The 25134-nt window shown below is 41.7% G+C and overlaps 1 protein-coding gene across 1 annotated transcript; it reads right to left on the reverse strand.

The window, feature by feature from the left end:
- Positions 1-875: 875 nt before the first annotated feature.
- LOC142400181 (tetratricopeptide repeat protein 39C-like) lies at positions 876-24203 on the reverse strand. Its single transcript, XM_075484887.1, has 14 exons — positions 23473-24203; positions 22641-22689; positions 13046-13174; positions 12538-12652; positions 6990-7350; positions 6367-6535; positions 5996-6089; positions 5790-5897; positions 5593-5702; positions 5369-5492; positions 5158-5255; positions 4956-5060; positions 4814-4852; positions 876-3795 (listed from the first exon to the last, which is right to left on the reverse strand). Exons 1-14 carry the CDS (start codon positions 23613-23615, stop codon positions 3706-3708), a joined length of 1734 nt encoding a protein of 577 aa, XP_075341002.1. The 5' UTR covers positions 23616-24203; the 3' UTR covers positions 876-3705.
- Positions 24204-25134: the final 931 nt, after the last annotated feature.

Genomic DNA, 25134 nt, shown 5'->3' on the forward strand with positions numbered 1-25134 from the left:
AGTGATACAGCCAGGACCCACACAGTAAAAATTGTAAGAACCAATCATCGAAACCAATGTTGGCAATCAACACTGGCCTAAAATGGAACCTAGGAAAAATCCCATATTTGTCTAAATTGTTTTGGTCTAATAGTTCTTGTAATTGCAAAACAGCCTAATATTCTCAAATTATCAAAGCGTCCACACTAATCTTTAGTAATGACCACCATCACAGCACTTCCTGGATGTGGTCTGTGAGTTAAGCACCCCCTGGTGGAATATGCACACAAAAAGCAAGGGGGATTACATTATGAATGAAATATACTTTAAAAGTCGAACTGACGGAACGGTTAAGGCTTGTTAAACAGAAATGACTGCTAGTTATATTTTTGCATTTATGTAAAAGAAAAAGAAAAAACCCAACAGGCTGAATGGTAACATGCTAAACAAACCTGGCAAAAATGCAAGTTGAAACCTGAAACCAGACTCAGTGAATAATTCCTTATATACACCAGTGAACAGTGCTGACCAACATGTCACTGGGGTCATCAGGTAGGAACCTCGTTTCACCAGTGTTTCGTCTAGTTGGGCCCACGAGACCTCCAGGAGTCTAGACAGTGATCACTGGCGTCCCGGATTCACTCCCCCAATGCCAGCCATCACTGCTCCTCACACCACAAGAACCACAAGCTACCCCAGCCTCTCACCAATCACACACCAGTCATAGCGGGGTGGGGATACAAACCCTAGTTCGGATAGGGGGTAGAAATAGACACTGCAGACTACAGGTTGGTGTGTTTGCCTCTAAAAAACAACAAAAGAAAAACTGTCCAAAAGGATAGTATTTCAAAAGATGAAACTTACAGGGTAAGAACATAGCAACTATTTACCCACACTAATGGAGAACAGTTTATTGACACTATGGAACGTCATCATCCTAACTTTTGGCGTCAATTTAAACAAAATCTTTTAGTGACAGATATTTGGTACAGCAGGTAGGTAACATCTTACTGATATTTTACCGTTACATTACGCTCACTGCACTGACCGCTTGCACAGCAGTCACCTCAACATTTACTACAATTTACATCCATCACAGTCACAAGGGTTGACAAGCATTGCCTTAACAGGTCAGTGTAAGAAAAATAAATCTATAATTCCACAACTTTGAACATGAAATGCAAACCACAATGGGCTGTTGTTGAAAGCCTTTGTAAGTGACGACTCAATGACTGTCATTTGCTTATATTGCTCGGATGACAAAAACAGTGTCCATTAATAAAAGATACACTGCACTGAAAATTTCATATGTACAGTCTGAAACTGTTTACAAAGGTTTTTAAAATTATGCTCCTGAATGTACTTTATCCAGTAAGATCTTACTTTTGAATTAGCTTGATCGCTAATACTGGCTATTACAGTAATCAAAACAAAACAGCATTAATATTGCTGTTAAACGTAAACCTTCTTTTATGAAATACATAAAGTTGTCACTATTATGAACCTATTCAATAGCCCCGGTTACTAAAACACCATTAAAACAAATTAGTAGTAATACATTGCTGACATTTAGCAGCACCTTTCAAGAGGCAACATTGCAGTACTGGGGGAACTGTATTGAAATACCTTCATGTATACGCAGGAATGAACATGCTGGTAAATTTGACTTCAGTACAATCTTAAAGCCACTATTACCCAGTTGTGCCATACACAGTGCACAGGCTCAGTGCCGAATGTAACATGAAAGAAAACTCAATGTGGGCATTGTGAAGTGCGGTGATTTAATTTATTATAAACGCACAATGTCAAACTACTTAAATGCGACTATCCTTTCCTATCTCACTTTATCCTTGTAATTACTCTGTGTAACTTGAGGTGACCAGTGATGCTATTCTACTATTCCTGTGATGGCTAATTAGACTATTAATCTACCTGTATATTTCCATTGAGAATAAAAGTGACCCAAGTAACTTGAAAAGCAGATTTTTAAATCTAATTAGGACGGCCGAAGCTCAGGTGTACAAGAGAAAATAAAAACAAATCTCTTTGTAGTAGACATAACTCCTGCACAGCAACTTTTTCTTCTCATTATAATTTTGTGTACACTTAATGTTTATATACGGTTATCTAACATTTTTCTTTGTATTTTTCTTGCTCATGGTGGGAGGTGCCTTCAAATAGACTTTATGCATGCAGCCTTTGGGACTGATAACCTGCAAAAACACAATCCATGATAGGTCTCACCTCCACTCTCCATTTTTTCTTCCTGATGAAGTTCTAGGCACAGAAATGTTGGATTTCCACTTAAGATTATTTAAATTGTGACAGTAAGTCTCATACTATGTCTAAGGAATTGTAACTAGGAAAAGCACTACTTAGTGAAGTGAAGTGAAATTTATTTATATAGCACTTTTCAGCAACAAGGCGATCCAAAGTGCTTACTTAAACAATAAAATGACAGTTGAACAGGTTTCCACCCATAGAGTCCTTTATAAATAAATATACATACAAATATTAGTCTATTTTTTTAATAATTACATTAGTAATTATTCTCTATCCTATTTAATGTGATAGAGGACTGGTATATAGACTCTAAATTTGAGCGAATATGAAAAACACAAGTATCTGTTTGTTGGTTTTTGTAACACTACTATAAAGGGAAATGTGATCCTCATTAAAAATACTTATGTACTGAATTGCTCACTGAAGGAAGGACATGGTTAAAATTATCTAAATTCACAACTTGAAAATGTTACAAGCCAGCAAACACATAGCAGTGAGGAAAACACTTAAAAGGTACAGTAATCTGGAGATTTGATGAAATACATCTGTTAATTATGTCAAAAGTTTGTCAATCAGTTTCATCTCTGTGCATCCAGTCCAGAAACAGGCCCAGGACATGTTAGCCTAGCTTAGCACAAAAACAGGAAGCAGGGGAAGAGGGCTTGCAAAGCTCTTCTAAAACACCATCTTTAAAACTCCAACAATGCCTTATTTCAATCCATCTATCCATTTTCTATACCCGCTTAATATCCTATAATAGCCTATCCCAGTGGTCATCGGGCGAGAGGCACACACACGCTCACACTCACTCATAAGGACAATTTTAGAGACACCAATTTAACCTAACATGCATGGGTTTTTTTTGGACAGTGGGAGGAAGCCGGAGTACCCGGAGAGAACCCACGCATACACGGGGAGAACACGCAAACTCCACACAGAAAGGCCCCAGCCGGGAGTTGAACCTAGAACCCTCTTGCTGTGAGGAAACAGTGCTAACCCATTGCCTTATTTATGCATTTTATTTTTTTACACATTACAATTTCCGCAATTGTGTAGCATCAAAGCAACATTTAGGTTTTCACCCTGGAGTAACTAAACTGAAGTATGATTGTACTGGTGACTAGTTTGGATGCTAAAAAGACATATCTGTACCAGTTTAACTTTGGAGACTTCAGGCATAGTTTGTAATACATACAATTTATATCTAGAAGTGTACTAGTGTGAACACATGTCGCCATCTATTGCTGTACAAAATGCACAGAGATGGCACTTCATTGTCACTCTGACTGGGTAAGGTCACAAACATATGATACACTACATCTTTAAATGACTTAAAAATGAAAAAACCCAGGAGTCTGTTCACCAGGATGTCAAACAGTGACTTTGAATGGCTTAAAACTTTGTGCAGAGCTTGAGCCATCATAAAAGCTTTTCTTCCTTGAGTCACTGTGGGACCACTTCCTTCAAAGAAGCCAGGGCTGAATGGATGCGAACATGAAGGCGGTTTTCAAAGTCATAGCCTGTAAAGTCATCCTGAAACATTTCAAATAATGAAATGTGAGATTAAATTCTCAAGAAAAAAAGTCTGTCAGTTATTGTGTATTACTTGGAATATAAACCTCATTTCCAGAAGAAGTTTTTTTAAGTGCAAGGAAAATTTCAATTTCAATTCAAATCAATGAACAAACTGAAAATGAGGTGCAAGAAAAACATAAATCTTCAATTTGTTCATTGATTTGAACCTGTATTTAACAGACACAAGAAGGAAAGGAGATTCGGAAAGAAAGTGTCTTCACCGACCAACTTCCCTATATTTAGAAAAAATAAAAACAAACCTAGAATTTGATGCCAGCAACACAAATAAACTGAGTCATGTTAACCATTGTGTTACATTGGTCTTCCTTTTAATTGCCCTCTTTCATCATTTGGAAACTAGGAATAATAAATGTTGGAGTTTTCCAAGGAGAATCTGTGTCCATTCATGCTGAATACCAAATTCCAGCTGCTCAACATTTAGTGGTTGTTGCCCTCTGATTCTGCTCTCCATTAGGTTCTTATACATCTTCAAAAGGAAACAGATCTGGATAGCAAGCAGGCTATTCATCTATTCGCACTCCATTTCTATGAAGTGACACTGTTGAAAGTCATGCAGAACGTCGTCTTCCACCGCTCTGTTGAAATAATGTCACCTTGATGGAGACACATTTCAATGATAACCCAACAGTGGTTTCATTCATTGTACTTTAAGCAGTAAGATTTTCCCAGACGTGAATCTTTTCAGAAAATTACACATTCTAGATGTTAAAAGTGATGCTTTGAAAGACTAAGCCTTTGGTGGATGCTCCTTTTATACCCATCCACGAAACCCTCACCTGTCACCTGGTATACTTGCAGTTCTACAACTTTTTGTTTGTATTTTCTTCTATTTAAGCTTTTTTTTAAATCTGCTTGCTGGTATCAAATTCTAGATTTGCTTAGATTGTGTTGCACTTTAGAAAACCTTTCATCTTTTTTATGAATGGGGTAGTAATTAAATTCCTAATCATCTTACCTTGGCTTGAAGTAGGAATGATCTTCCTTTTCCCACTGTCTGAATTTAAACATATAAAGTGTAGGGTTATAACATGAATTTACAGGTGAGCAATCCAAGAAAAAAGTATACAAATAATGCTGAATGAGCAGACCTGACTGACCTCTGGTTTTGCAATGAGTATACATCCCAGCTCATAGACAGCATATGGCTGAACATACGAGTTGATCTGTCGTCCGTACTCGTCTCTAGCAGTCAACTGGAATGACTGGATAACAGACAAATTGAGGAGGGAGAGCAGAATGAGTATAATTACCCGTTTAGATAAACCGCAAAGCCTAGATACGCACAAAGTAGATGACTACCTGAATAGCATCTCTCATGTTTCCGTGGCATTTATGAATGGAACCGAGAAGGAGATGTTTCAGGCCTCTGCATGAAGCGTCGTCTGAACTCTGCAACACTGAGTGAGTTCAAACCACAGAAAGTGATCATACAAGGTAAAAATTACATTCTTATACACAGGGCTGCAGCTAAAGTGGTTCTGTTAGTCTGAATCCTGTGGGTTACACTAACCCTGATTCATTATCTGCAGTTTAGAAGAGGAGCAGTTCGGAAGTGCTTTCCACAGATAAAGTACTTCAATTACCCCGAGGATACAAAGCTCTCTGGTGGGCGAAACCTTTCTCAATCTCTCAGCCTGCAGATACGAATTGAATAAGAAAGGAAAACTTTTGTGACTAACTTGAGATGACTTTTGAAATAGGATTAAAAAAAAATATTTAAAAAGTTATACCAACCCTTTTAACAGCAAACTGCTCTATCTGATTGTTTTTTCTCTTGAAAAGCTTCTCCACATCTTTGAAAACTCCACTTGCTCCATCCAGGTCCCCTGAAGCACCCTGACACACTGAAAGGAAACACAAAGGGGACCATGAAGAACACACCGCTGAGGCAATCCAACAGTCTAAGTATGATTAGTGTTGGTCAGGCTTACCTCCAGTTAAGTAAGCATAGTAGCACTGTGACCATCGTGACTCATTCTTCAGTCTTTCAAAGGCTCTGTAAGCATCTTCAAAATTCATCTCTATCATGCTACACCACCCTGACACAAAGACAAGCAGACAGGACAAGATGATTCCCTTGCTGCAATGTACGCCAACTGTCAATAAGTCACAACTAACCGGATGAGAAAACACGTACCAATCTCATAAAGACAAACATGCTGGATCTCTCTTTGGTCTGATGCAAGTTCTAATGCATCATGGAAACAGGTCAAAGCACTGTTGATATGGCACTGAGGACAGAGGAGAAAGAACACACACTGACAGGTAACATCAATCATGTAAACACAGACTACATGCATGTGTTGAATGAGTGACTTGGATCAGTAGATGGTTGTTCAGATGTATGCGTATTCATGAATTCTGTGACATGCATGCAAACTATATGTGCTTGAAGAGAGGCTGCTGTGCTGGTTGATGAGAGATTATTTTCAGGTTCTCCTGTTTAGTAGGTTTTTCTCCTGTGTATAGTAACAATAAAGTGTCACAAATGATCAATGCTGAACTTACCTCGAGCCTTTGCACACGTCCCTTAAAGAACATGAAAAGGGACGAGTTGGGGTAAACCACTGACTTTCTCTGCAGAATAGCTTTGGCTTCCAGCAGCCCCGCATGTGTGTCAGAGCCATCCAGAGCAAAGAAAGGCAGCACTACTGTGTGGTACCACAAGAGGGCCAACCTGAGCAACAAAACAAGACATTTAACCTGTTTGATACAGTTTTAGCAATTATTCGTTGAAGCTCCTGTGATGAGTTGGCCTACTTATCTTATCTAAATTGTTATATCATGTCGCTGCCAATAAACCTAATAAGTTGCAACATGTTCCTCCAATGGTTTTCGATGTGGTGCTGCCATCAAATTTAAGATGAGCTATTATTTTTTATGAACCAGTCAAATGTTTCACTTTCAGCAGTTGATCTGTTCTATTTTGAAAAAAAACAAAAACACATGGTTTGTGTTTGAATGCATAATGGTAAAGAAAAACATATACTAAGGATGACTGATTTATCATAAAAGCAATAGTTACATTTAGCATAGATAAAGCCTAGCACTATCTAAAATCATTTGACTGTTTTATTCTTTTTTCAATTCCTTTATTTGTACAAGAAATGAGAAGACACGAGGCAACTCACGTAGCTAGTGGTGCCTTCATGTCCTTGCTCTCACTCGCGTACATGAGGGAGGACAGACCCTGGAGACGGTCGCCAGGGAAACCTAGTAGGTTGATAATCTTGAGCAGGTGTGGTGGTACCATGGATATGCACAGGTGGAAGAGGCCATAGCCAAAGCTAACAGAGCCCTTGAGTCGGTCCAAAGCCTCGGCCGTCACGCCATTCTCCACTGGTACATTGTGGTTGGCGTTGTCTGCAGAGAGGGCCTCGTGGTTGCCCGAGGACCTCCGCTGACTGGTCTGCTGCAGCTGACTGATGTCACTGTGGCATTTATTGTACATCTTCCACGCTTTACGGAGAATCCAACCTCCTTTAATATACGCTGTTCATGGAAACAACATGGAGATAATGAGATGGAAGAAGAAGACCAGCCTTTTAACCAACCACAACAGCAAAAATGGTTAACAGTAACAGCTGAGCCTCAGTTTCAGATCTTAATGATATATATTTGTTTAACCACAAACAACTATGAAAAATTCAACAACCACACAAAATCCATTTCTGCAACCTCTACAGGCTACCTGCTTTATCTTGTTTAGCGTGGTGCGGAGCTGGAGGCTATCTTGGAAGACACAGAGGCAAGAGGCAGGGTACACCCTAATAGGTCATTAGTCCAACACAAGGCTAATATACAAAAAGGTCAACTATACTCACACTTATAGAATCACAGATTAAGCTAACATGCATGCGTTTTGACTGTGGGAGGAAAGCCACACAGGCATAGGAAGAATACACTCCACACAGAAAGGGCCCTACTGAGCCTCAAACCTTCTTGCTCTAAGGCAGGGGTCGGCAACCTTTCACACTCAAAGAGCCATTTGGACCCGGTTCCCATGGAAAAGAAAACACTGGGAGCCCGCTAATACTTTTCTACATCTAAAATGAAGATATTGTTTTTTTACCTTAATGCTTTGAATAAACAACTATAGTGTGTTGCTTACAAAATCCATAAGTGCTAAAATTAAATTTTATTTATGTAATGAACACATTTTGAACTCTTGAAAAGATAATAATAATAATTAAAAAAACACGACGAGTTGAAGGTTTCTTTCTCACCACAAATTAGGCCTACTGGAAAGCCACTCTCGTCAGAGGTAAATGCAAATGAATCTGCCCAGGCATCATTAGTTGTTCTATTTTCTTCAGATATTTTTCTTTTCTTACATTTCTCCATACTTGGCCTACGTGGAGTTGAAAGTCTCGAGTGTGACGCATATCTTCAGCAACGAAAAATAATGAAATATAGTTTTATTTTAATATTTCAAGATCACAATAATCTTCCAATTTAGAACTACAATAAAAAAAGAAAAATCGAACTAACACAAATAAGATACACTTGAATTGGATATTTTTTTTATTTATTTTCCCAAGCCACGCAGAGCCGCGTTATAAGGATGAAAGAGCCGCGGGTTGCCGACCCCTGCTCTAAGGTGACCACCACACTAATGTAATTTTAAATGCTGATGTTTAACTGAAACTGGAGGTCTATAATCAAAATTAGATTATTTGCTCTGGGCTACTGCAGGCTCGGACGACAATCTAGTAATGCCAGATGTTTCAGACTGCACAGTGTTCCAAAAGACCACCACAACTGTGGGGGAGAGGATGAGAAATGTGAATAAAGCTTAGTTGGTGTTGGAACAGCCCACCTAGGTGGGGAGTTTTTATTTCCACATACAGGTATTGTAAGGTAGGTGCAGGGTGTTCTTCCTGGAAACTTTTGACTATTTTAACACTTCTGTAATTTCTTTTAAAACTTTTTCATGTCTTTATTTAGCTATTATCTATTTTCTCTGTTCTCATGTCTATCAATATTAATGTGAGTTCATGTGCCTTGTCTCTTTTATCTATTTTGGTAAAGCACTGTGTAAAATATATTAAGTGTTATTTTTATTCTTATCATTATTATCATATACCAGGCTAATGCAGTAACAAACATCAATGCCTCTTTTCTTCTTTTGTTTCCTGTCATCATGACCCAAAAAGGCTATTCCAGAAGCAGAAGAGGGTACATTGGTAGTGCGATATTTTCACAGACATCAGTAAGGCCAAAGCTGAAAACTACCACCTCATAATGTACACAAAGGAAGTGGAGCAGTGTATCCACAACCTTTTAGTGCAAAGGGACCAGTTTGCAGAATTAAAAAAGACAAAAACACTTCAGAGAGGTGCAAAAGATCTGAGCTAAAACAAAAGCAGGAGAACTAGAAGAAACTGGGAGAGGAGAAGCAAAAGCTGGAAGATGAAAAAGGAAGACTGGAGGAAGTTAAGAGAAATTTGGAGCAGGAGAAAGAGTTACTGGACGAGACAAATAAGAAAATGGAAAAGAAAGAAAGAAAAACGCAGAACTGGGATTGAGAAGAAACAACTGGTCAGATTGAAGAATAAGCTGGAGGAGAAGAATAAGGAATTCAACCCTTGAAACCGTTTGTAACACCATCACCAACGTTGGGTGTAAATAAGAAATGTTTGGAGGCAGAAAAGAGAGAATGGCAAGAAGAAAAGGAAAAGCTACAGAAAAAGAATGAAGAACTGCAGTTGCAAAAGAAAGATGTGGAGAAGCAAAAGAGACAATTAGAAGGGTAAAGGAAAGAACTGCAGAATGCAAAGAATAACTTGGAAGTATAGAGAGAAAACTTGCAGTTGGAAAAGAAAAAATTGGAAGAGGATTTAAAAAAAACTTAGGGGAGAAGAGGAGAGAGAACTGCACAAAAGCATAAAAGAAAAAAGATGTGAAAAAGCAAGAAAAGTAGATGAAAAAGAGAAAAGGAGCTCAAAAACATAAGGAAAAAGAAAGCAAAAGATGAGAAGGAAGAGAAGATGGTACATTTCTGCAGACGGATAAAAAAGAAAAATAATGAAGAAGAAGGTTGCTTGTTTTCCAACGCAGGATGAACAACAGTAAATCTTTCCTTCTTCCCCTTTTTCCAACTTCTCTCCATCCATCCTTTCTTCCTCCGAGTCATCCCAATGTCAGCCTAAATCAGTTTAACCCCTTTCCCTTCATCTGTCTATAAGTGGGGTTACATGGCTCTGAAAGGATTGGATAATTGGCTAAATTACAATAAGAATGAGTTGAGCAAGGATAATTATCCTTGGATATATGGCGGTGAATGATTCGAATCAAACTCAGGCATTCGAGAAAATGGCGAATGAAGAGCAAGATGAAGGTACGTCCCTCTACATTTCATTTGTGATGAGCATGCTTATTGCACAAACGCGATGCACAACGGCGCATTCTCCCTCGCGTTGTTTCTTTCCGACGGCGACTACAACAGTAATATCGTCTCTTCCGACTTCCAGTTCACGACCACGGGAAAAAATCTTGAGCATTCGCCATGTGCTTCACCCATCTGCAAACACGTTTAATTTGACTTTCAACCGAGTTATCTCGGGGTCTTAATCCGATCGCGAGTAATCCGATCCGATCCAATTTCTTGTCAGATTAAGGTGTCTACATGCACTTAATAACGCAATCTTATTGTAATTTAGCCAATTATCCGATCCTTTCAGTCCATGTAACCCCACTGACTATCTCCTCCACTCTCACGCCTTATTTTCCCCATTAGCCCATCTCCTTCATCCTAAACTTACCCTCCATACCATTCCTCTCACTCCTCCCCTTTTCATCCCATTATCCCTCCTCTACTCTCCCCCACCATCACATCTCTACCATTGACCTCTCTTACCCCCCCCCACTTCAAACTACTCTATGTTGCCTCTCCAACTTTCTTTTACCCGTCTCCTTGTTATCCCTCCTCTATTCTTCACCCTCAACCCCCTTGCCTCTACACGTTTACCTCTCTCACATCCACCCCCTCTACCCTGCACCTTTTGCTATTACCCCTCCATCTTGGTCTCATCGCCACCTCTTCACATCCATCCCTCTTTATTACTCCTCTAACTTCTTATCTCTCTTCCACACTCCAGTTTCCGTTCTCCACTTTCTCTTAACTCTAAACAAAATCATATCAAATAATTAAAATAAAACAAAAATCAATCCAACTTGACAACAGTATTATGCAACTATGACATTTTCAATGTCATGACATACTCTGATATCCATACCATAATGCTAGCATGTACACTGTCAATGTCATCAACTACAGACTGACTGCAAAACTATACAATTAAAATATCCAATTCTTTTAACCTGGATCTGGTTGGAAGGCTTTTGCTACACAGGCTGGGACCAACTCATTTAGAACCTTATAAACAAGCAAGAAAATCTAAAAAGTAATCCTGAAACCCAGAGAACTTCAGTGGAAGGAAGCCAAAAACTGTTATGTGATGTTGCTTTTACTGTGTGTATCTCAAGATCACAGCCTTGTATATTCCTCCCACATACAGACGGGCAATAAAAGCATTAAAGACCATTAAAGGGACCGGAAGTGATTAAAGGGAAAGGAAAAAAAAAAAGAAAAAGGAGAAAGAAAAAAAAAAGCTTGTTTGGCCTCCAAAACTGATTTGTAAGGTTGCTAAATATTGATGATAAATTGATGATAAAGATTAATACATTTGAAAATCATTAAGGTTGTAAGCAGTCCAGTAAAGTCTGCATGACAGGAAATATTAAAGTCCCCAACGAGCACATTTACAGAGAAAAAAGAATGGGGCCCAAAATGGAGCCTTGAGGAATCCCAGAAATAAGCAAAACAGCAGACAGTTTGTCTGTATTGCTGAAACATTAAACTCAATGGAGTTTAATGTTTCTGAATTTCAGTTTTCTGAACCAACTTCCCAGTAGTTGTACTTGTAATGTGTAATGGTGACCACAGGTTTAAGAATTTCAGAACACAATTTGAGCTGAGTGGTCAAGAATTTCATTCACTGGACAAAAAAAAAAAAAAAAAACTGATCAGACAGTATTTTGCCTTTAAATATATAATCTACACAGGTGTTTCAGTCCGTTACTCAGCTGAAAAACATTACTGTAAATGAAATAAGGGAGGAATGACTGTTTTTACTGTAATGCAGAGGGTGTTTTTGTAACTGTAAGTTTCCTTTTGTAGAATTGTAAGACTGCCACATGAGTATGGAGTGGCCTGTTTTTTTGTGCAATGCAACAAGACATAAATTTGGGACAAAACAGGAAGACACATGCGCACTTTATAAATACATTTTGCAATACTTAAAGTCATTAGTGTTTTTTTTAGCTCATTTGACATTCAGTGTCTCAGTATTATTGCTGAGTGACAGCATGAGTCATTTTTGGTGAATTATAAAGTGTTTTGGTGGCTGAGGAGCAATCTGCACTGAAGGTTAACTGAAGTGATCACGTGTGTATTTGAAAGCACTCTGTGTTAACTGTTTTGCAACTGTGGACATGGCATTAAAACATTTTGTAGTTCTATTTCCAATGTATTGTAGGCTTTTTAGAAATTAAATTAGTGACAAATTGTCTCAAGCTGACGTATATAAGTAATACTTATCAGTACCAGGATATCTGACCCAACATTATCATAAAATTCAACTCAAGACTTTTGTCCTGTGAGTAAGATTTAATTACCTGAGAGTTCCTGTTTGACGAATGACAGAACAGCAAGGTATACTTGGCAGTCAGCGACAATGATCTGTCTCTGCAGACGGTCCACGACTATAACGCCTGACCGTTGAGAGTCCATCTGAAACACGCACACAAACACAGATGTACAGTAGCAGTTTGAATCTTGCAGCTAGTTTCTTCAATAACCTGAAGCCGTGAGGAGACTGAGACTCATCAACCGGTTTGTTGATTGAATTTCAAGAAGCACTAATTGAATCTGTGATAGGGTTTATCAATGATCTAATTTGCCATCATCACATGCATCATTACACTGAATGCTGAGGATCTTAACTTTGAACTGAAGCATGTTGTTGCTGTGATATTAGGAAATATCAGCCACATTGGAATCCAACTGAATGTGAAAATTGGTTTGATATTTATCAGTGGATTTCACTTTGGCTCAGCTTTAACAGAAGCTCTTTTATCAGTTTAATTTACAGGTTCTTAGTTGTCAACCCCCCCCCCCACTTACACTCTTTTTAATCTTGTTTCTGATTGTCTCCAACACTCCAGCGCTGTCGCTCTCACACAGTTTCTCTGTGGTCCTCAGATCATCGCAGGCCGTCTGCATCTTCTCCTCTTCAAATGTCATCATGGCGTTCTGAGGTGAAATACAGAAAAAGCCCTCAATCTGGTTAGTTTCTGTGCATTGATCTCCTCGTTCAAGTGTATCCAAATGATAAAATAACAATAAATAAATAAAATAACTTGTTATCTTGTGGTTTACAAAGAACTTTAGAAGTTTCCCTGGCTCCGAATGCTTCATGCCCTACTTGTCCATGTGGACAAGAGCAGCCAAACTGAACCACCAGATTACCCAACAGCCTGTTCCAACACCTGACCCATGGCCTCCAGTCAGAAAACACTGCATTGTATTATTATTCTGAGGTTCAAATGTCTTCTTACTCAAACAGATTTATGCTTGAGTTAACTCGCGATCTTATAAAAAAAGTGAAGGAGGCTTGTGTAATAGACTTAATAATATCCTATCCTGTAATAGGTGTTCTTTGCTGAGCTGAGAATGCACAAAGGGTTCTTTATGCATAACAGTGAATGGAGGAATGCAGTGACATCTGCACAGCTGTATGTGGGGTTTAAAAATGTGTCCATACTGAATGAGCCAGAAAATCTTTGCTGGCATGCTGCTTAGACAGATAGGGATCACTTTAAGTAAGGGACAGATATTACACAACAACAGCGAGTAATACAAAAACAATTTTGAGATAGTATTTTTGGTTTCACATTAGCTTGTAGAATGTGTGCTACTCTGCATTTAACTATCACCGAGCGTGGTTAAATGTTTGGCATAATGTTCAAATGTCACCATCCCCACTGCCTACAGGTCAATTTGGCATCTGGAGACAGAGGATGACATCATCTCTGGCCTCATGCTGTGTGACTGTAGACAGCTAAGTGACAGAGCATGTGTGTGTGTGTGTGTGTCTATGAAACCACAACATTTTGACAAATCTCCCTCTCTTATCATTGACAGACACAACACAAATGTGTCTCAATGACGTGCTCCTCCACGAGCAATGCTGTCAAGAGGAGGATGCATTTATTATATAAATGGGCGGAAAAGCAAAACAAGGGAGATGATGCAAGTGGTGAGAGTAATGACACCTATTTGACATATTAAGTTATCTCTGGTCTCTACGTTTGGATGCTTCTAGATAGATAGATAGATGGATACTTTATTAATCCAGAGGGAAATTTAAGGATCCAGTAGCTTATACAGACAGACACAGAATACACAATACACTGATTACAAATCAGAATACAAAACATAATACAAAATACAACACTAATGCAACACAACACAGCTAACATCACAGATCACAGTTCACATACACAAAACAAGGAATGAACAAAACTGTACAAGAAGAGGAGTGGGATGCTTGTGATGAATGTGCGGATGTGCGGATAGTGCGAATGTGCGGATAGTGCAAAAACAAAGTGTGTGCGTGATAAAGTGTGAGCAGTGCAAATGGGAGAGTGCATGATGATAGAGTCTGTGCAAATATAGCAAGTAGAGGAGGGTGTGTTGAATGATTCACACAGTGAAGTGCATCTCGCTTCTCCTCTCCTTGCGTGTGGAGTTGAAGAGCTGAATGGCCCTGGGGACAAAGGACTTCCTCAGCCTGTCTGATGAGCATGCCAGTGACTGGAGTCTGTCACTGAAAATACTCCTCTGACTGTCCAAAGTTCTGTGCAGTGGGTGGTGAACGTTGTCCAGGATGGTCAGCAGCCAGCTCAGTGTCCTTCTCTCCGCCACTGATGAGACTGTCCAGCTCAGTGCCTGCGACAGCTCCTGCCTTTCTCACCAGCCTGTCCAGTCGCCCGCGTCCCTCTTCTTTATGCTGCCTCCCCAGCACACCACAGCATAAAAGAGGACACTGGCAACAACAGACTGGTAGAACATGCACAACAGTTTGTTGCAGACATTGAAGGACCTCAACCTCCTCAGGATGTAGAGTGTTCTTATATCTTATAGATAGCGTCTGTGTTGGTTGACCAGTCCAGTTTGTTGTCCATGTGAACTCCTAAGTATTTGTAGGTGTTGACCACCTCCACACTGACCTCCTCAATGAGGACTGGTGACAGAGGAGGCTGGGACCTCCTGAAATCGACCACCATCTCTTTGGTTTTAGTGGTGTTCAGTTGGAGGTGGTTGTGTCTGCACCACTGCACAAAGTCATCCACCAGGCTCCTGTACTCATCCTCCTGCCCCTCCCTGATACACCCACAATAGCAGAGTCATCAGAAAACTTCTGGATGTGGCATGACTCTGTATTGTAGGAGAAGTCTGATGTGTACAGGGTGAACAGGACTGGTGAGAGCACAGTACCCTGTGGAGCGCCAGTGCTGCAGACAACAGTGTCAGACAGGCAGTCTTTTAACCTGACAAACTGTGGTCTCTCCGTCAAGTAGTCCGTAATCCAGGATACCAGGTGGGCATTCACACCCATCTGCACGAGCTTGTCTCTCAGTCTGAGGGGCTGGATGGTGTTAAAGGCACTGGAAAAATCAAAGTACATGATTCTCACAGCACCCTTCCCCTTGTCCAGATGAGAGTGTGCTCTGTGCAGAAGGTAGATGATGGCATCGTCCACGCCCACCTTCTCCTGGTAGGCGAACTGCAGCGGGTCTAGTGCATGGCGAACCTGTGGTCTGAGAATGTGCAGTAGCAGTCTCTCCATGGTCTTTGTGATGTGGGAGGTTAGTGCGACGGGCCTGTAGTCGTTCATTACGCTGGGGTGTGGCTTCTTCGGAACGGGGATGAGGCAGGATGTTTTCCACAGCTTTGGGACCTTCCCCAGTTGGAGGCTCAGGTTGTAGATGTGCTGCAGAGGCTCTCCCAGTTCAACAGCACAAGCTCTCAGAAGTCTAGGACAGACACCATCAGAGCCAGCTGCTTTCCTGGGGTGCAGTCTCTTCAGCTCTCCTGTGACCTGGCCCGCAGTGATGATTGGGGGTTGGTGGGGGCTGTTAAGGCGCTAGCATGGTTGCCGCGTCTGTCACGGCGGTGTCGCACCGTGACGTCAAAATGACGTTTCAGGCATGGCGCTTCCCTTGAAAAGACGGCGCAGCGCGTTGTCGTGCCCAAGTCGATTTTTGTAACTTGGCGGCGCCACCAACGAAAAACCGGATGGACCGATGTGAGACCGGCTCAGTCAGGAGGTGCGTTTGTACAGGCAGCTGTACGAAACTGCAGTGAAACAGCACAGGGAGCAGGTAAACTCCCAAAACTCGTGCACAGAGATTGGCAGAACTTTGGTGAAAGAGGGAGAGTTCTGTAAGAATGTGTGGAAGAAGCTACGGGACAGATACGTGAAGGCAAAGAAGAGGGCAGAGACTCTGTTGATGCCGGGGGCTTCAAACCTTCACCTCTATTAACTGAATTAAAAACTTAAAATGATCCGAAAACTGCAGCAGTATCATTAATTACAGTATTCCTGCTCTTGACAGCGGCATTGTTTTCTTCTCCACTTTCGTGGTTGTAGAGTAGAGGTAACCGTCACGTAGCAGCGCCACCTCTGTGACGGAGAAAATTGCAACTACTGGCGCAACGACTTGCGCCACTATACATGGCGGGCACGAAATCGTGATGTCATCAACACCGCTCGCGCTAGCAGACGCGGCAACCATGCTAGAGCCTTTAGTGGTCATCGGAGGGAGGGGTGTAGCTGTGGAGAGTGGCAACCTCCTGATAGCTGGCGGGGGTGGTGCCTTATTGACTGTGGTCAGGCGGGGAGGGGTGAGGAGGTAGTGGTATGCAGAGTGCAGGTAACAGCAGCTGGTGGGGGAGGGGGAGGGGGAGGGAGAGGTGCTGGAGTAGGTGTTAGGTGCTGTTTACACATACCCGGGTATTTTGATAAACGAAGACCTTTCCCTTCGTTTGTGCCTTTCGTTTATACACAAACAGTTTTTTCCTCCAAAAACAAGGCATAAAAAAAACTCCGGCAAAAGTGGAGATTTTTTAAAAACTCCGTTTAGCGTTTGTGTATAAACTGGTTGAAAGAGACAAAAACGGAGTTTTGGGCAATTGAGAATGAGGAGTTGTCGTCATAGTACAGAGCCCCGCCCCTATCCGCCATGTTGGCAGGATGCTAGCGTGAAAACGCCATTCTCTCCGTTCGTTTACAGTGTACGCGTGTGTTTTTAAATCAGTAAGTTTAAACAGTCCGGAATTGCAAGAACATGCCTGGAAATCACTGCTGTGTGAAGAACTGTTCCAGTACCTCACATAATACGTTTGGGAAACATAGGAACAACGAAATACATTTTTTTCGGTTTCCTAAATGGATGCAGCATCAGAGAGAGCAGGTTTCTGACCTGACGAGGAGACGCCGGATTGCTTGGCTGGCTGCAATAAGAAGAAAGGACCTTACTTTCGATTGCACCCCTCCGTCGATGACAGTGTGTTCTCTGCATTTTCACTCGGGTACGTTCTCTAAAAATCTCTTTATGTGTTGTCTCTTAAAGCTACGAAGTTACCTTATGTTGTTGCAAACCCTGAAGTACACCTGACGTTGCTGCCTAGCTAGCTAACTAGCGAACTGTTGCCTCTTCGAAAATGCTCAATTTGCAAACTGTTGCCTCTTCGAAAATTAATGTTAACTACCCCCTAATGTGGCTAATGTGTTAATGTGTACCCCCTCAGCCCTTTTGTCATACCATGAGCAGCGTTACCCTCTCAGGCTTTATCTTTATTTTGCATGTGTTCTGTGATGGGTTTGCCATTGATTGCATAGATTTTTTCATAAACTATTTATTCTGTTGTAGGTAAGCCATCATATGAGATGTTGGAGAACCATCCTGACTGGACAAATTCAGATTTTTACATTCAACTGTACCTGTGCACATGTTGCTCAAATGTGAGGGTGAAAACCTAATGCCTTTAAATAAGATTGTCACTGTTTGCTGTGCCTTAACGAACATGTGCAAAAGTGTTGTTTGAGTTCATTCTTCATTGTTCATTACTTTTTAATTTGTTTGAAATAAATGTTTGAGTGCCTTGTTCATTACTTTTTAATTTGTTTGAAATAAATGCTTGAAACAACTTGATATGGCTTAACAATGTTTATTAACAGAACAGGAAAAAAGAATAAGGGCGCAAGGTGCAGAATGCAATATACCTCTAGGAAAAGTTAACAGTGCAAAAGAACATGTGTGCATTCAAAGTATAAAAATTTCCAGCATGTAAACATTGACAACAAGCAATAATAATAAAATAATACTGTTACTAGTGCAAAAGAACAAAAAACACTATTCAGCACAAGAAGAGCAAAACCATGGCGTGTCAGCGGAGGGTCTGTCCACAAGCCCCACACAACTGAAGTGATACCACTGGACTGGGTAAGTGGAGGCTCACACAGTCTCCGTGAATGCAGGACCTGTAAAATAAATAAAGTTAAATAAACTAAACAGTAAAAAGCATTTATTTCAAGTTACAGTCTACACTTTAGACACATTGATAATGGCTGTAATCTAACCAGGACATGTACACCTTGCATTCAAAATGTTAATGGCTTAAATCTAACCAGGAATGTACGCCTTGCAATCACACATAAGTACCCTAGCCAACCCAGAACTGGTTTGTTCACTTTGCAGCCCCCAACACAATAACCTGGTACAGTATGTGTCGTTGGGCTAAAATCAAATGACAACTAAATACCTAAACATAAGCTTTAGCATACATCAAAACATTGGAAACGTTTGTGTACATTGAACATCTCGTTAATCTAGTGTTTACAAAACAAGTCGCAGTTAATTACGTTGTCATTTTGGTCAAGAAGTGTCTAAATGCAATGTAATTACAACACACTAAAACGCATGACAAGAACCTTACCTTTGCCAGTACAACGCTGTTATCATCACCAGAGCCACCTGGAGGCTTGTAGATGGCCAAGTCCTGCACCCAGCCACAGCAGAAAGTCTCGTATGATTCTAAAGATTTGTGACTTTTAAACTCCTGCATAGTGTAGTAACTTACACCAAAGACAAGATAATTTACTATGTCCATATATGTGCACGGAGGTAACTGGTCCAGGTCTCTGTGCCATTCTGCTGCAGGGAGCTCGTAAGGATCAATATTTTGGATGCTCGAGAGCTTCTCCAAATACCGCTGCTTTGCGCTTGTAATAAGCTTGTCCCTGTAAGGTCCCTTTTCTTTCGCCTCATCTTTCTGCATTGCTTTGCTTTCTTTCTTTTTTTTATTATCCTGTGCATGAGGATAGCCTCACTAGTCTCCGGTGGGTATTTGTCCAAAAACGTAGACAACATGTCCGCGTATTTTGATTTGCATGACTCCCAGTCGACATTTTTCAGGGCTTTACTAGTTTTATAGTCCAGCGCAATGTTTAAAAGTAATTCTGTCTCGCTGTCAGTCCACACACATGAGCCTGGCGCCATAATTTCTTCTTGAAAAGGATCTGGAAGTTCTTCCTGTCAGCGGTTCTCTATTAGGCTTCTGATTGGCTTGTGTGGAATTCTCATTGTTCTAACACTGCCACCGTCAGGCTTGGCGTAATTTAACAGCTCTTTATGCTGATCCATGTAGACGTGTTTTTTTTTAAAAACGGGGCTGTGTGCACCTAGTTATTTTTGCAAACGAAGGTTAGAAAATATGCGTTTATCAAAATACCCGGGTATGTGTAAACAGCACCTTAGACAGATATTGACACCCGTGGCAGGGCTATCAAACCTGTTGAAGAACTGGTTGAGCTGGTTTGCTCTCACCACATCCCTTTCTACAGTGCTGCCTCTCTTCCTGCAGCCTGTGATGGTCTTCATACCATCCCAGACCTCCCTCATATTGTTCTCCTGCAGCTTCTGCTCCACCTTCCTTCTGTATAGCCGCTTTCGGACAGACCGTTCTAAGAAAGTAGTTATCAGAACTACCCTCCTCGAATTTCGTTCTGATAACTATCCTTCCCCAGCGGAACTGTTTCAGTCTGCATTCGCACATGAGTCGGGACCTGATAGGAACTGATGCGCCGCGCGCAGCCGTCTGCGACAGTGACGTGTTAGCCGTTAAGCGCTACATTCAAACACAAAACAAAACGGTAAAAGTAAGGAGAGTAGGAAAAACACCACCAAGAAGCTAATATGGAGAGCAGGGAGGCCACCGTGTTTATGGTCTGCATGATGGTGATATTAATCATGGACAATCACATCAGGCGTCTAATATCGAGGCTGGAAAAGCTCACAGAGAGAGTCAGGAGACGATACTTTTTCATTTCATGAAGGAAGAAAGGAGAGCAGAGCGCCGCAGACAAATGAGACCAGTGTAAGTTTAACTTATTAAACACCCACCGGTTGTGTCTGTGTCTATGAGGAAACATTTCAGCCGCGATAGCATGACATGGGGCGTAGCTACCGACCACCACACACCTCCGTTAGATTTGTTCTATAAGAACTATGAAAAGACCCGACCTCGGAGAAGGAGCTAAATAGTTATAGGAACTAAGGGAGAAAGCCCCGAGTTCCTGTATGTCCGAACACGGGAGAAAACGGCCCCGCGGATTAAAAGGTTATTAGAACTGACAAAGGTTCCTACAGTCCGAAAGCGGCTTATGTCTCCTTAGCCTCTTTCATCCTGCTCTTGAGCTCTCCCTGTACGCGCTTCAGCTCCGCCTGGTCCCCCTCTTTAAATGCCATCTTCTTCAGGTTGAGAAGGTGTTTGACATCGCAGGTGATCCAGGGCTTGTTGTTAGGGAAGAAGCGTACTGTTCTAGTGGGAGCGACAATGTCCATACAGAAGTTAAGGTAGTCAGTAGTGCAGTGTGTGACCCCTTCAATGTCCTCCCCACTTGTCTGTGCACTTTTGGAGTGTATTTAGGTTGAAGGAAAACCAGGTTGTGATCAGATTTCCCCACTGGAGGGAGTGGTGTGGCTCTGACTACGGCTACACGAAAACGTTTTTCACTGTAAACAATACTTTTGCTTATCGTTTGGCTGTCGCGGCCACACGGAACCGGCGTTCCCACTACCCCAAAACGATAGTTTTGGAAAACGAGTTCCAGAGTGGAAAGATCTGAGAATGGCGTTGTTTCGTTTCCATTGTTACAGCCAAAACGGATTCGTTTACATCTGCGTCACAGCCACATGGCCAACGCCAGTGACGCATACACATACGTCAGTGACCAGAACAAAAAGCGGCTTCCATTCAAAATCCGGAAGAAGAAGACAACACAACAAGGACAGACAGCGATCATCATGGACCCCACAACATTGATAGCAGCACTGCTGCAGACACTGCTAACTACAGCGGCGTTGTTGAAGGAACAACGTGAGCTTCGCGCTGGTAGAAGTAGGGGCGTACACGCATGCGCATTGCTTCTTCTATTGTTCTGGTGTAACCGGTGGGGGTGGCTTACGGCGCACCTAGAGGTGTTTCGTGTGTACTGCATCGTTTTCAGCAAGCGTTGCGTTTCCATGTGGACACAGAAGCTTCCCTGTGTGGTCGCAATCATTTTCGTACCCGTTTTCAAAAAACACCCTCGTTTCACTTTCGTGTAGCCGTAGCCTCTGTATGCATCCTTCACGTTAGCATACAAAAAGGTCAATAGTCCTTCTTTCCTCGTTGGGCAAGACACATACTGGTGAAAAGCAGGCAGGATTGAGTCCAGTGTGACATGATTAAAGTCACCAGAAATAGCAAAAAAGGCATCGGGGTGTTGGGTTTGGAGCCTAGCAATCGCGCAGTGGATGACGTCACACGCGACTTCAGCAGAGGCTCGTGGGGGAATGTAAACACAAGCAACAATGGCGTACGAGAACTCCCGTGGCATGTAGTACGGTCGGAGGCTAACGGCTAACACTTCGATGTCTGGGCAACAGATGGTTTCTTTTACAGTCACATGCCCAGGGTTACACCATCTGCAGTTCACATAGAGTGCAAGACCCCCACCTTTCTGTTTGCCACTTAGATTAGGATCTCTGTCCGCTCTCACCGTAGTAAATCCAGGTAGCTCCACGTTGTTGTCCGGGATGCTGCTGGTTAGCCAGGTCACCGTGAAGCACAACAAGCTGCACTCTCTGTACAACTTCACGTTCTTCACCAAGGCAGCCAGCTCATCCGTCTTGTTGGCCAGCAAGTTTACATTCCCCATCACACACGAAGGAATAGCCGGTTTTAACCTCCACCGTTTTTCCAGGTGCCTCGCTTTCACCAACGCACCAGCACGGCAACCATGGTAGCGTCTCACCAGCTCCTCCGATATGGGTTGAACTTTGTTCAACCCATGGCTCCCCGACCGTAGTGCGAGCAGCTGATCCCTTGTGTAAACAAGGTTCCTACTTTCCGGTTTCACTCGGTTCGAAAACGTATCCATAGGATATAAAAACATCTAAACTGCGCGTGTAGAAGCTGAAAAAAGCAAACTTACTAACAAAGACAAACAAACTTAAAAACGCTAAAAAGACTTGAGACACACGGAGCTACTTGGAAGGCTGCCACTCGCGTTGGCGTCGGAATTCGGAATTCTCTTGTAATTCTTACTATCATTATTTCAATGACTTGCCCTCCCCTCTGGAATTGTACATAATTACCAGCAACTTACCAGGAAACTGACGAAACTGGCTCCAAAGCTCATCAGTGGGCTCTGTGTCCTACAGAGAACAGGAATGAAGAAGAAGAGCAGAAACAAAAACAAAGTACATTTAGAAAATGTCGAAAAATGTCATAACTACATTTTCCCTATAGTTTTGGGTTCTACAGAACTACAGGAGGTAGAGTACTCTTAGAGTAGAGTTTATCTTAGCTTGTCCAAAACAAGCTAAGATAAACCATGAATAGCATAAAAAAGAAAAGTTACTCTTCACATGTTAAAGCCTAAAAGTGCTGATCTAATAAGATATGAACATTTAAAAAAAAAAAAAAAAGGGAAAAAGTTAAATTAAACAAAAGCAGGCTCTTCTTTACAAGTTTTATTCTATTAAAATATACACTGTCATTAGAAAGGCATGAAATTGTGTCACTTTACAAGCCTGCAGTTTTTTTTTCTTTTAAAAATTCCTAAATTGTTACCTGAATAACTGAAATTTAAACTATTTCCTAGTATAATAAATTAAGCTCCAGTGCAACGACGTTTGGTAGTGGGCATCTTCAGTGAACTCCAGGTTCACACCTGGGGTGACACACGCACACACACGCGCACACACACGCACACATCCTCCCACTTGTACACGGGCTTAAAACGGCGTTTGAAACGAGCAGTCAAAGCTATCATTTATTTTGGGGACACGTGAGCATCAGGTGCGCCTGTGCACACGGTGGCTCAGTACATGTTATACTCTGCATGAAATGTTTCAACCACATAGCTGAAAGCATATTACTGGACATTTTTAGAAATATTATGCGAGCTGATAGTGTGCAAATAATACAGCAGTTACCTGTATCGCTTGAAAAGCTCGTCGCTTTCCTTGAATCCGTTGTTGAGCAGCAAGTTGATGCCCTGCAGAGCCATCTCAGCATCATCTATGTGCTCTGCCTTCTCCTCTACCTGCTGCTGCTGGGAGTGCTCGGGACCCGCCATTACTTATATTACAGCTCGGCGGCTGTGGGCTCAAATCGGTGTAATTAAGAGAACAATACGATCCTGCGACCTCTCTGAAACAAACCCGCATCGGTTTCTTTCCACTGATGCAGGTGACAATCCAAACAGGGAGTCTCCTTTGATCGGCGACGGAAAAAAAGAAAGATGTGCCGCTTCCGCAGGCTCCAGACGTCGACGCTCCTCAGGCCACTGGTGCCCAGATTTTTACACTGCCGAGCGATCCACAATGAGCATTGTACTTGCCTGCACGCTTATTTATTCCCGTTTGAGCCATCCTTCAGTTTTCTACTCGTTAATGTGATCCGTGCGGCAGCATCCCCTGCATTACATAACAAGAAGGCTGCGGTGAGCTGCTAGAACCACGCAACGTATTCGTCTAACGGCCCGGCGTCATAACGCACAGCGCATCGCCGGGAGGATGAAGGGATGAGGGCCTGCTCATTCGACGCCGAATCCTGTCAGCACGCATCCATCAGACTCCTTCGGTACCCGCAGGCTCCTTTCCCTCCCTTCGTAACACTGAGCTGTTGGAGAACTGAGGAAGAGTTAACATTTCAGACTTAGGACAAAGAACGTGACAAAAAAATAAAAACATCGCCGGACAGGAAGCAGCACCATGTACCTATAAATGTTTTTAAAAAAGGAGTCATTAAAGATATTTTATTTATATATATATATATATATATATATATATATATATATATATATATATATATAAAACCTCTTTACACAATCTCTTCATCATCTCTATTTGGTATTTTGCTAAAAACTGTTTTGCTCTTGTTTTCTGCTTTGCCATTAACAGCAAATTCTCAACAGCAGCTATAGCTGCACGTTTAACTACTTTAATAAAGAAATTAGTTGATAATGCTCCACGGCTGTAGGGGAGGAACCCCACAATTACTTAAAGGTAGGGTAGGAGATCCTGGATTTGGAGTCCAGCGAAGCTGCATTTTGAAAATACACAGGTAAAAAGTCCCAACCCTTTTCTTCACTTTCCCCCCGAAGGCACGCCTCTAGAGTACATGAACGCGCACGAGCACGAAGGTGCACGAGCGCTGTTCTGACAGCAAGCATCGATCGTTGCCGTATTTAATATTTAGTATATGATAACTATACGTTTAATAATGCTAGGTGCAGCCAAGCTGGCTCTGGTTTAGCTTCCTGCCAAGCATCTGGACGCGTAATTCGTTCACGGAGCAGGGTACGCGCACAGGGGGAAGGAGGGGGAGGGAGGAGCAGATTGCAGTTTGATAGACGGCATCAGAATCCAATCATTGTTAACGGTCCGTTCAGTATGATTGGATAGTGTTTTTCCTAGATTGTACGTTCTAGAGGCCACTAAAACTTTTCATATTTGTGTCAAAACTTTTAATTAATTGGTTGCAATGGGGGTGTGAAGAGTATTTCAAGCAATATGTAAAAAAATGGTCCAGAAAAAGATCCCCTACCCCACCTTTAAGATGTCATGATCACATTCTTCTCTTATTTCGAAATC

The sequence above is a fragment of the Odontesthes bonariensis genome, chromosome 15 (genome assembly GCF_027942865.1).
Source record: "Odontesthes bonariensis isolate fOdoBon6 chromosome 15, fOdoBon6.hap1, whole genome shotgun sequence".
Taxonomy (NCBI): Eukaryota; Metazoa; Chordata; class Actinopteri; order Atheriniformes; family Atherinopsidae; genus Odontesthes; species Odontesthes bonariensis.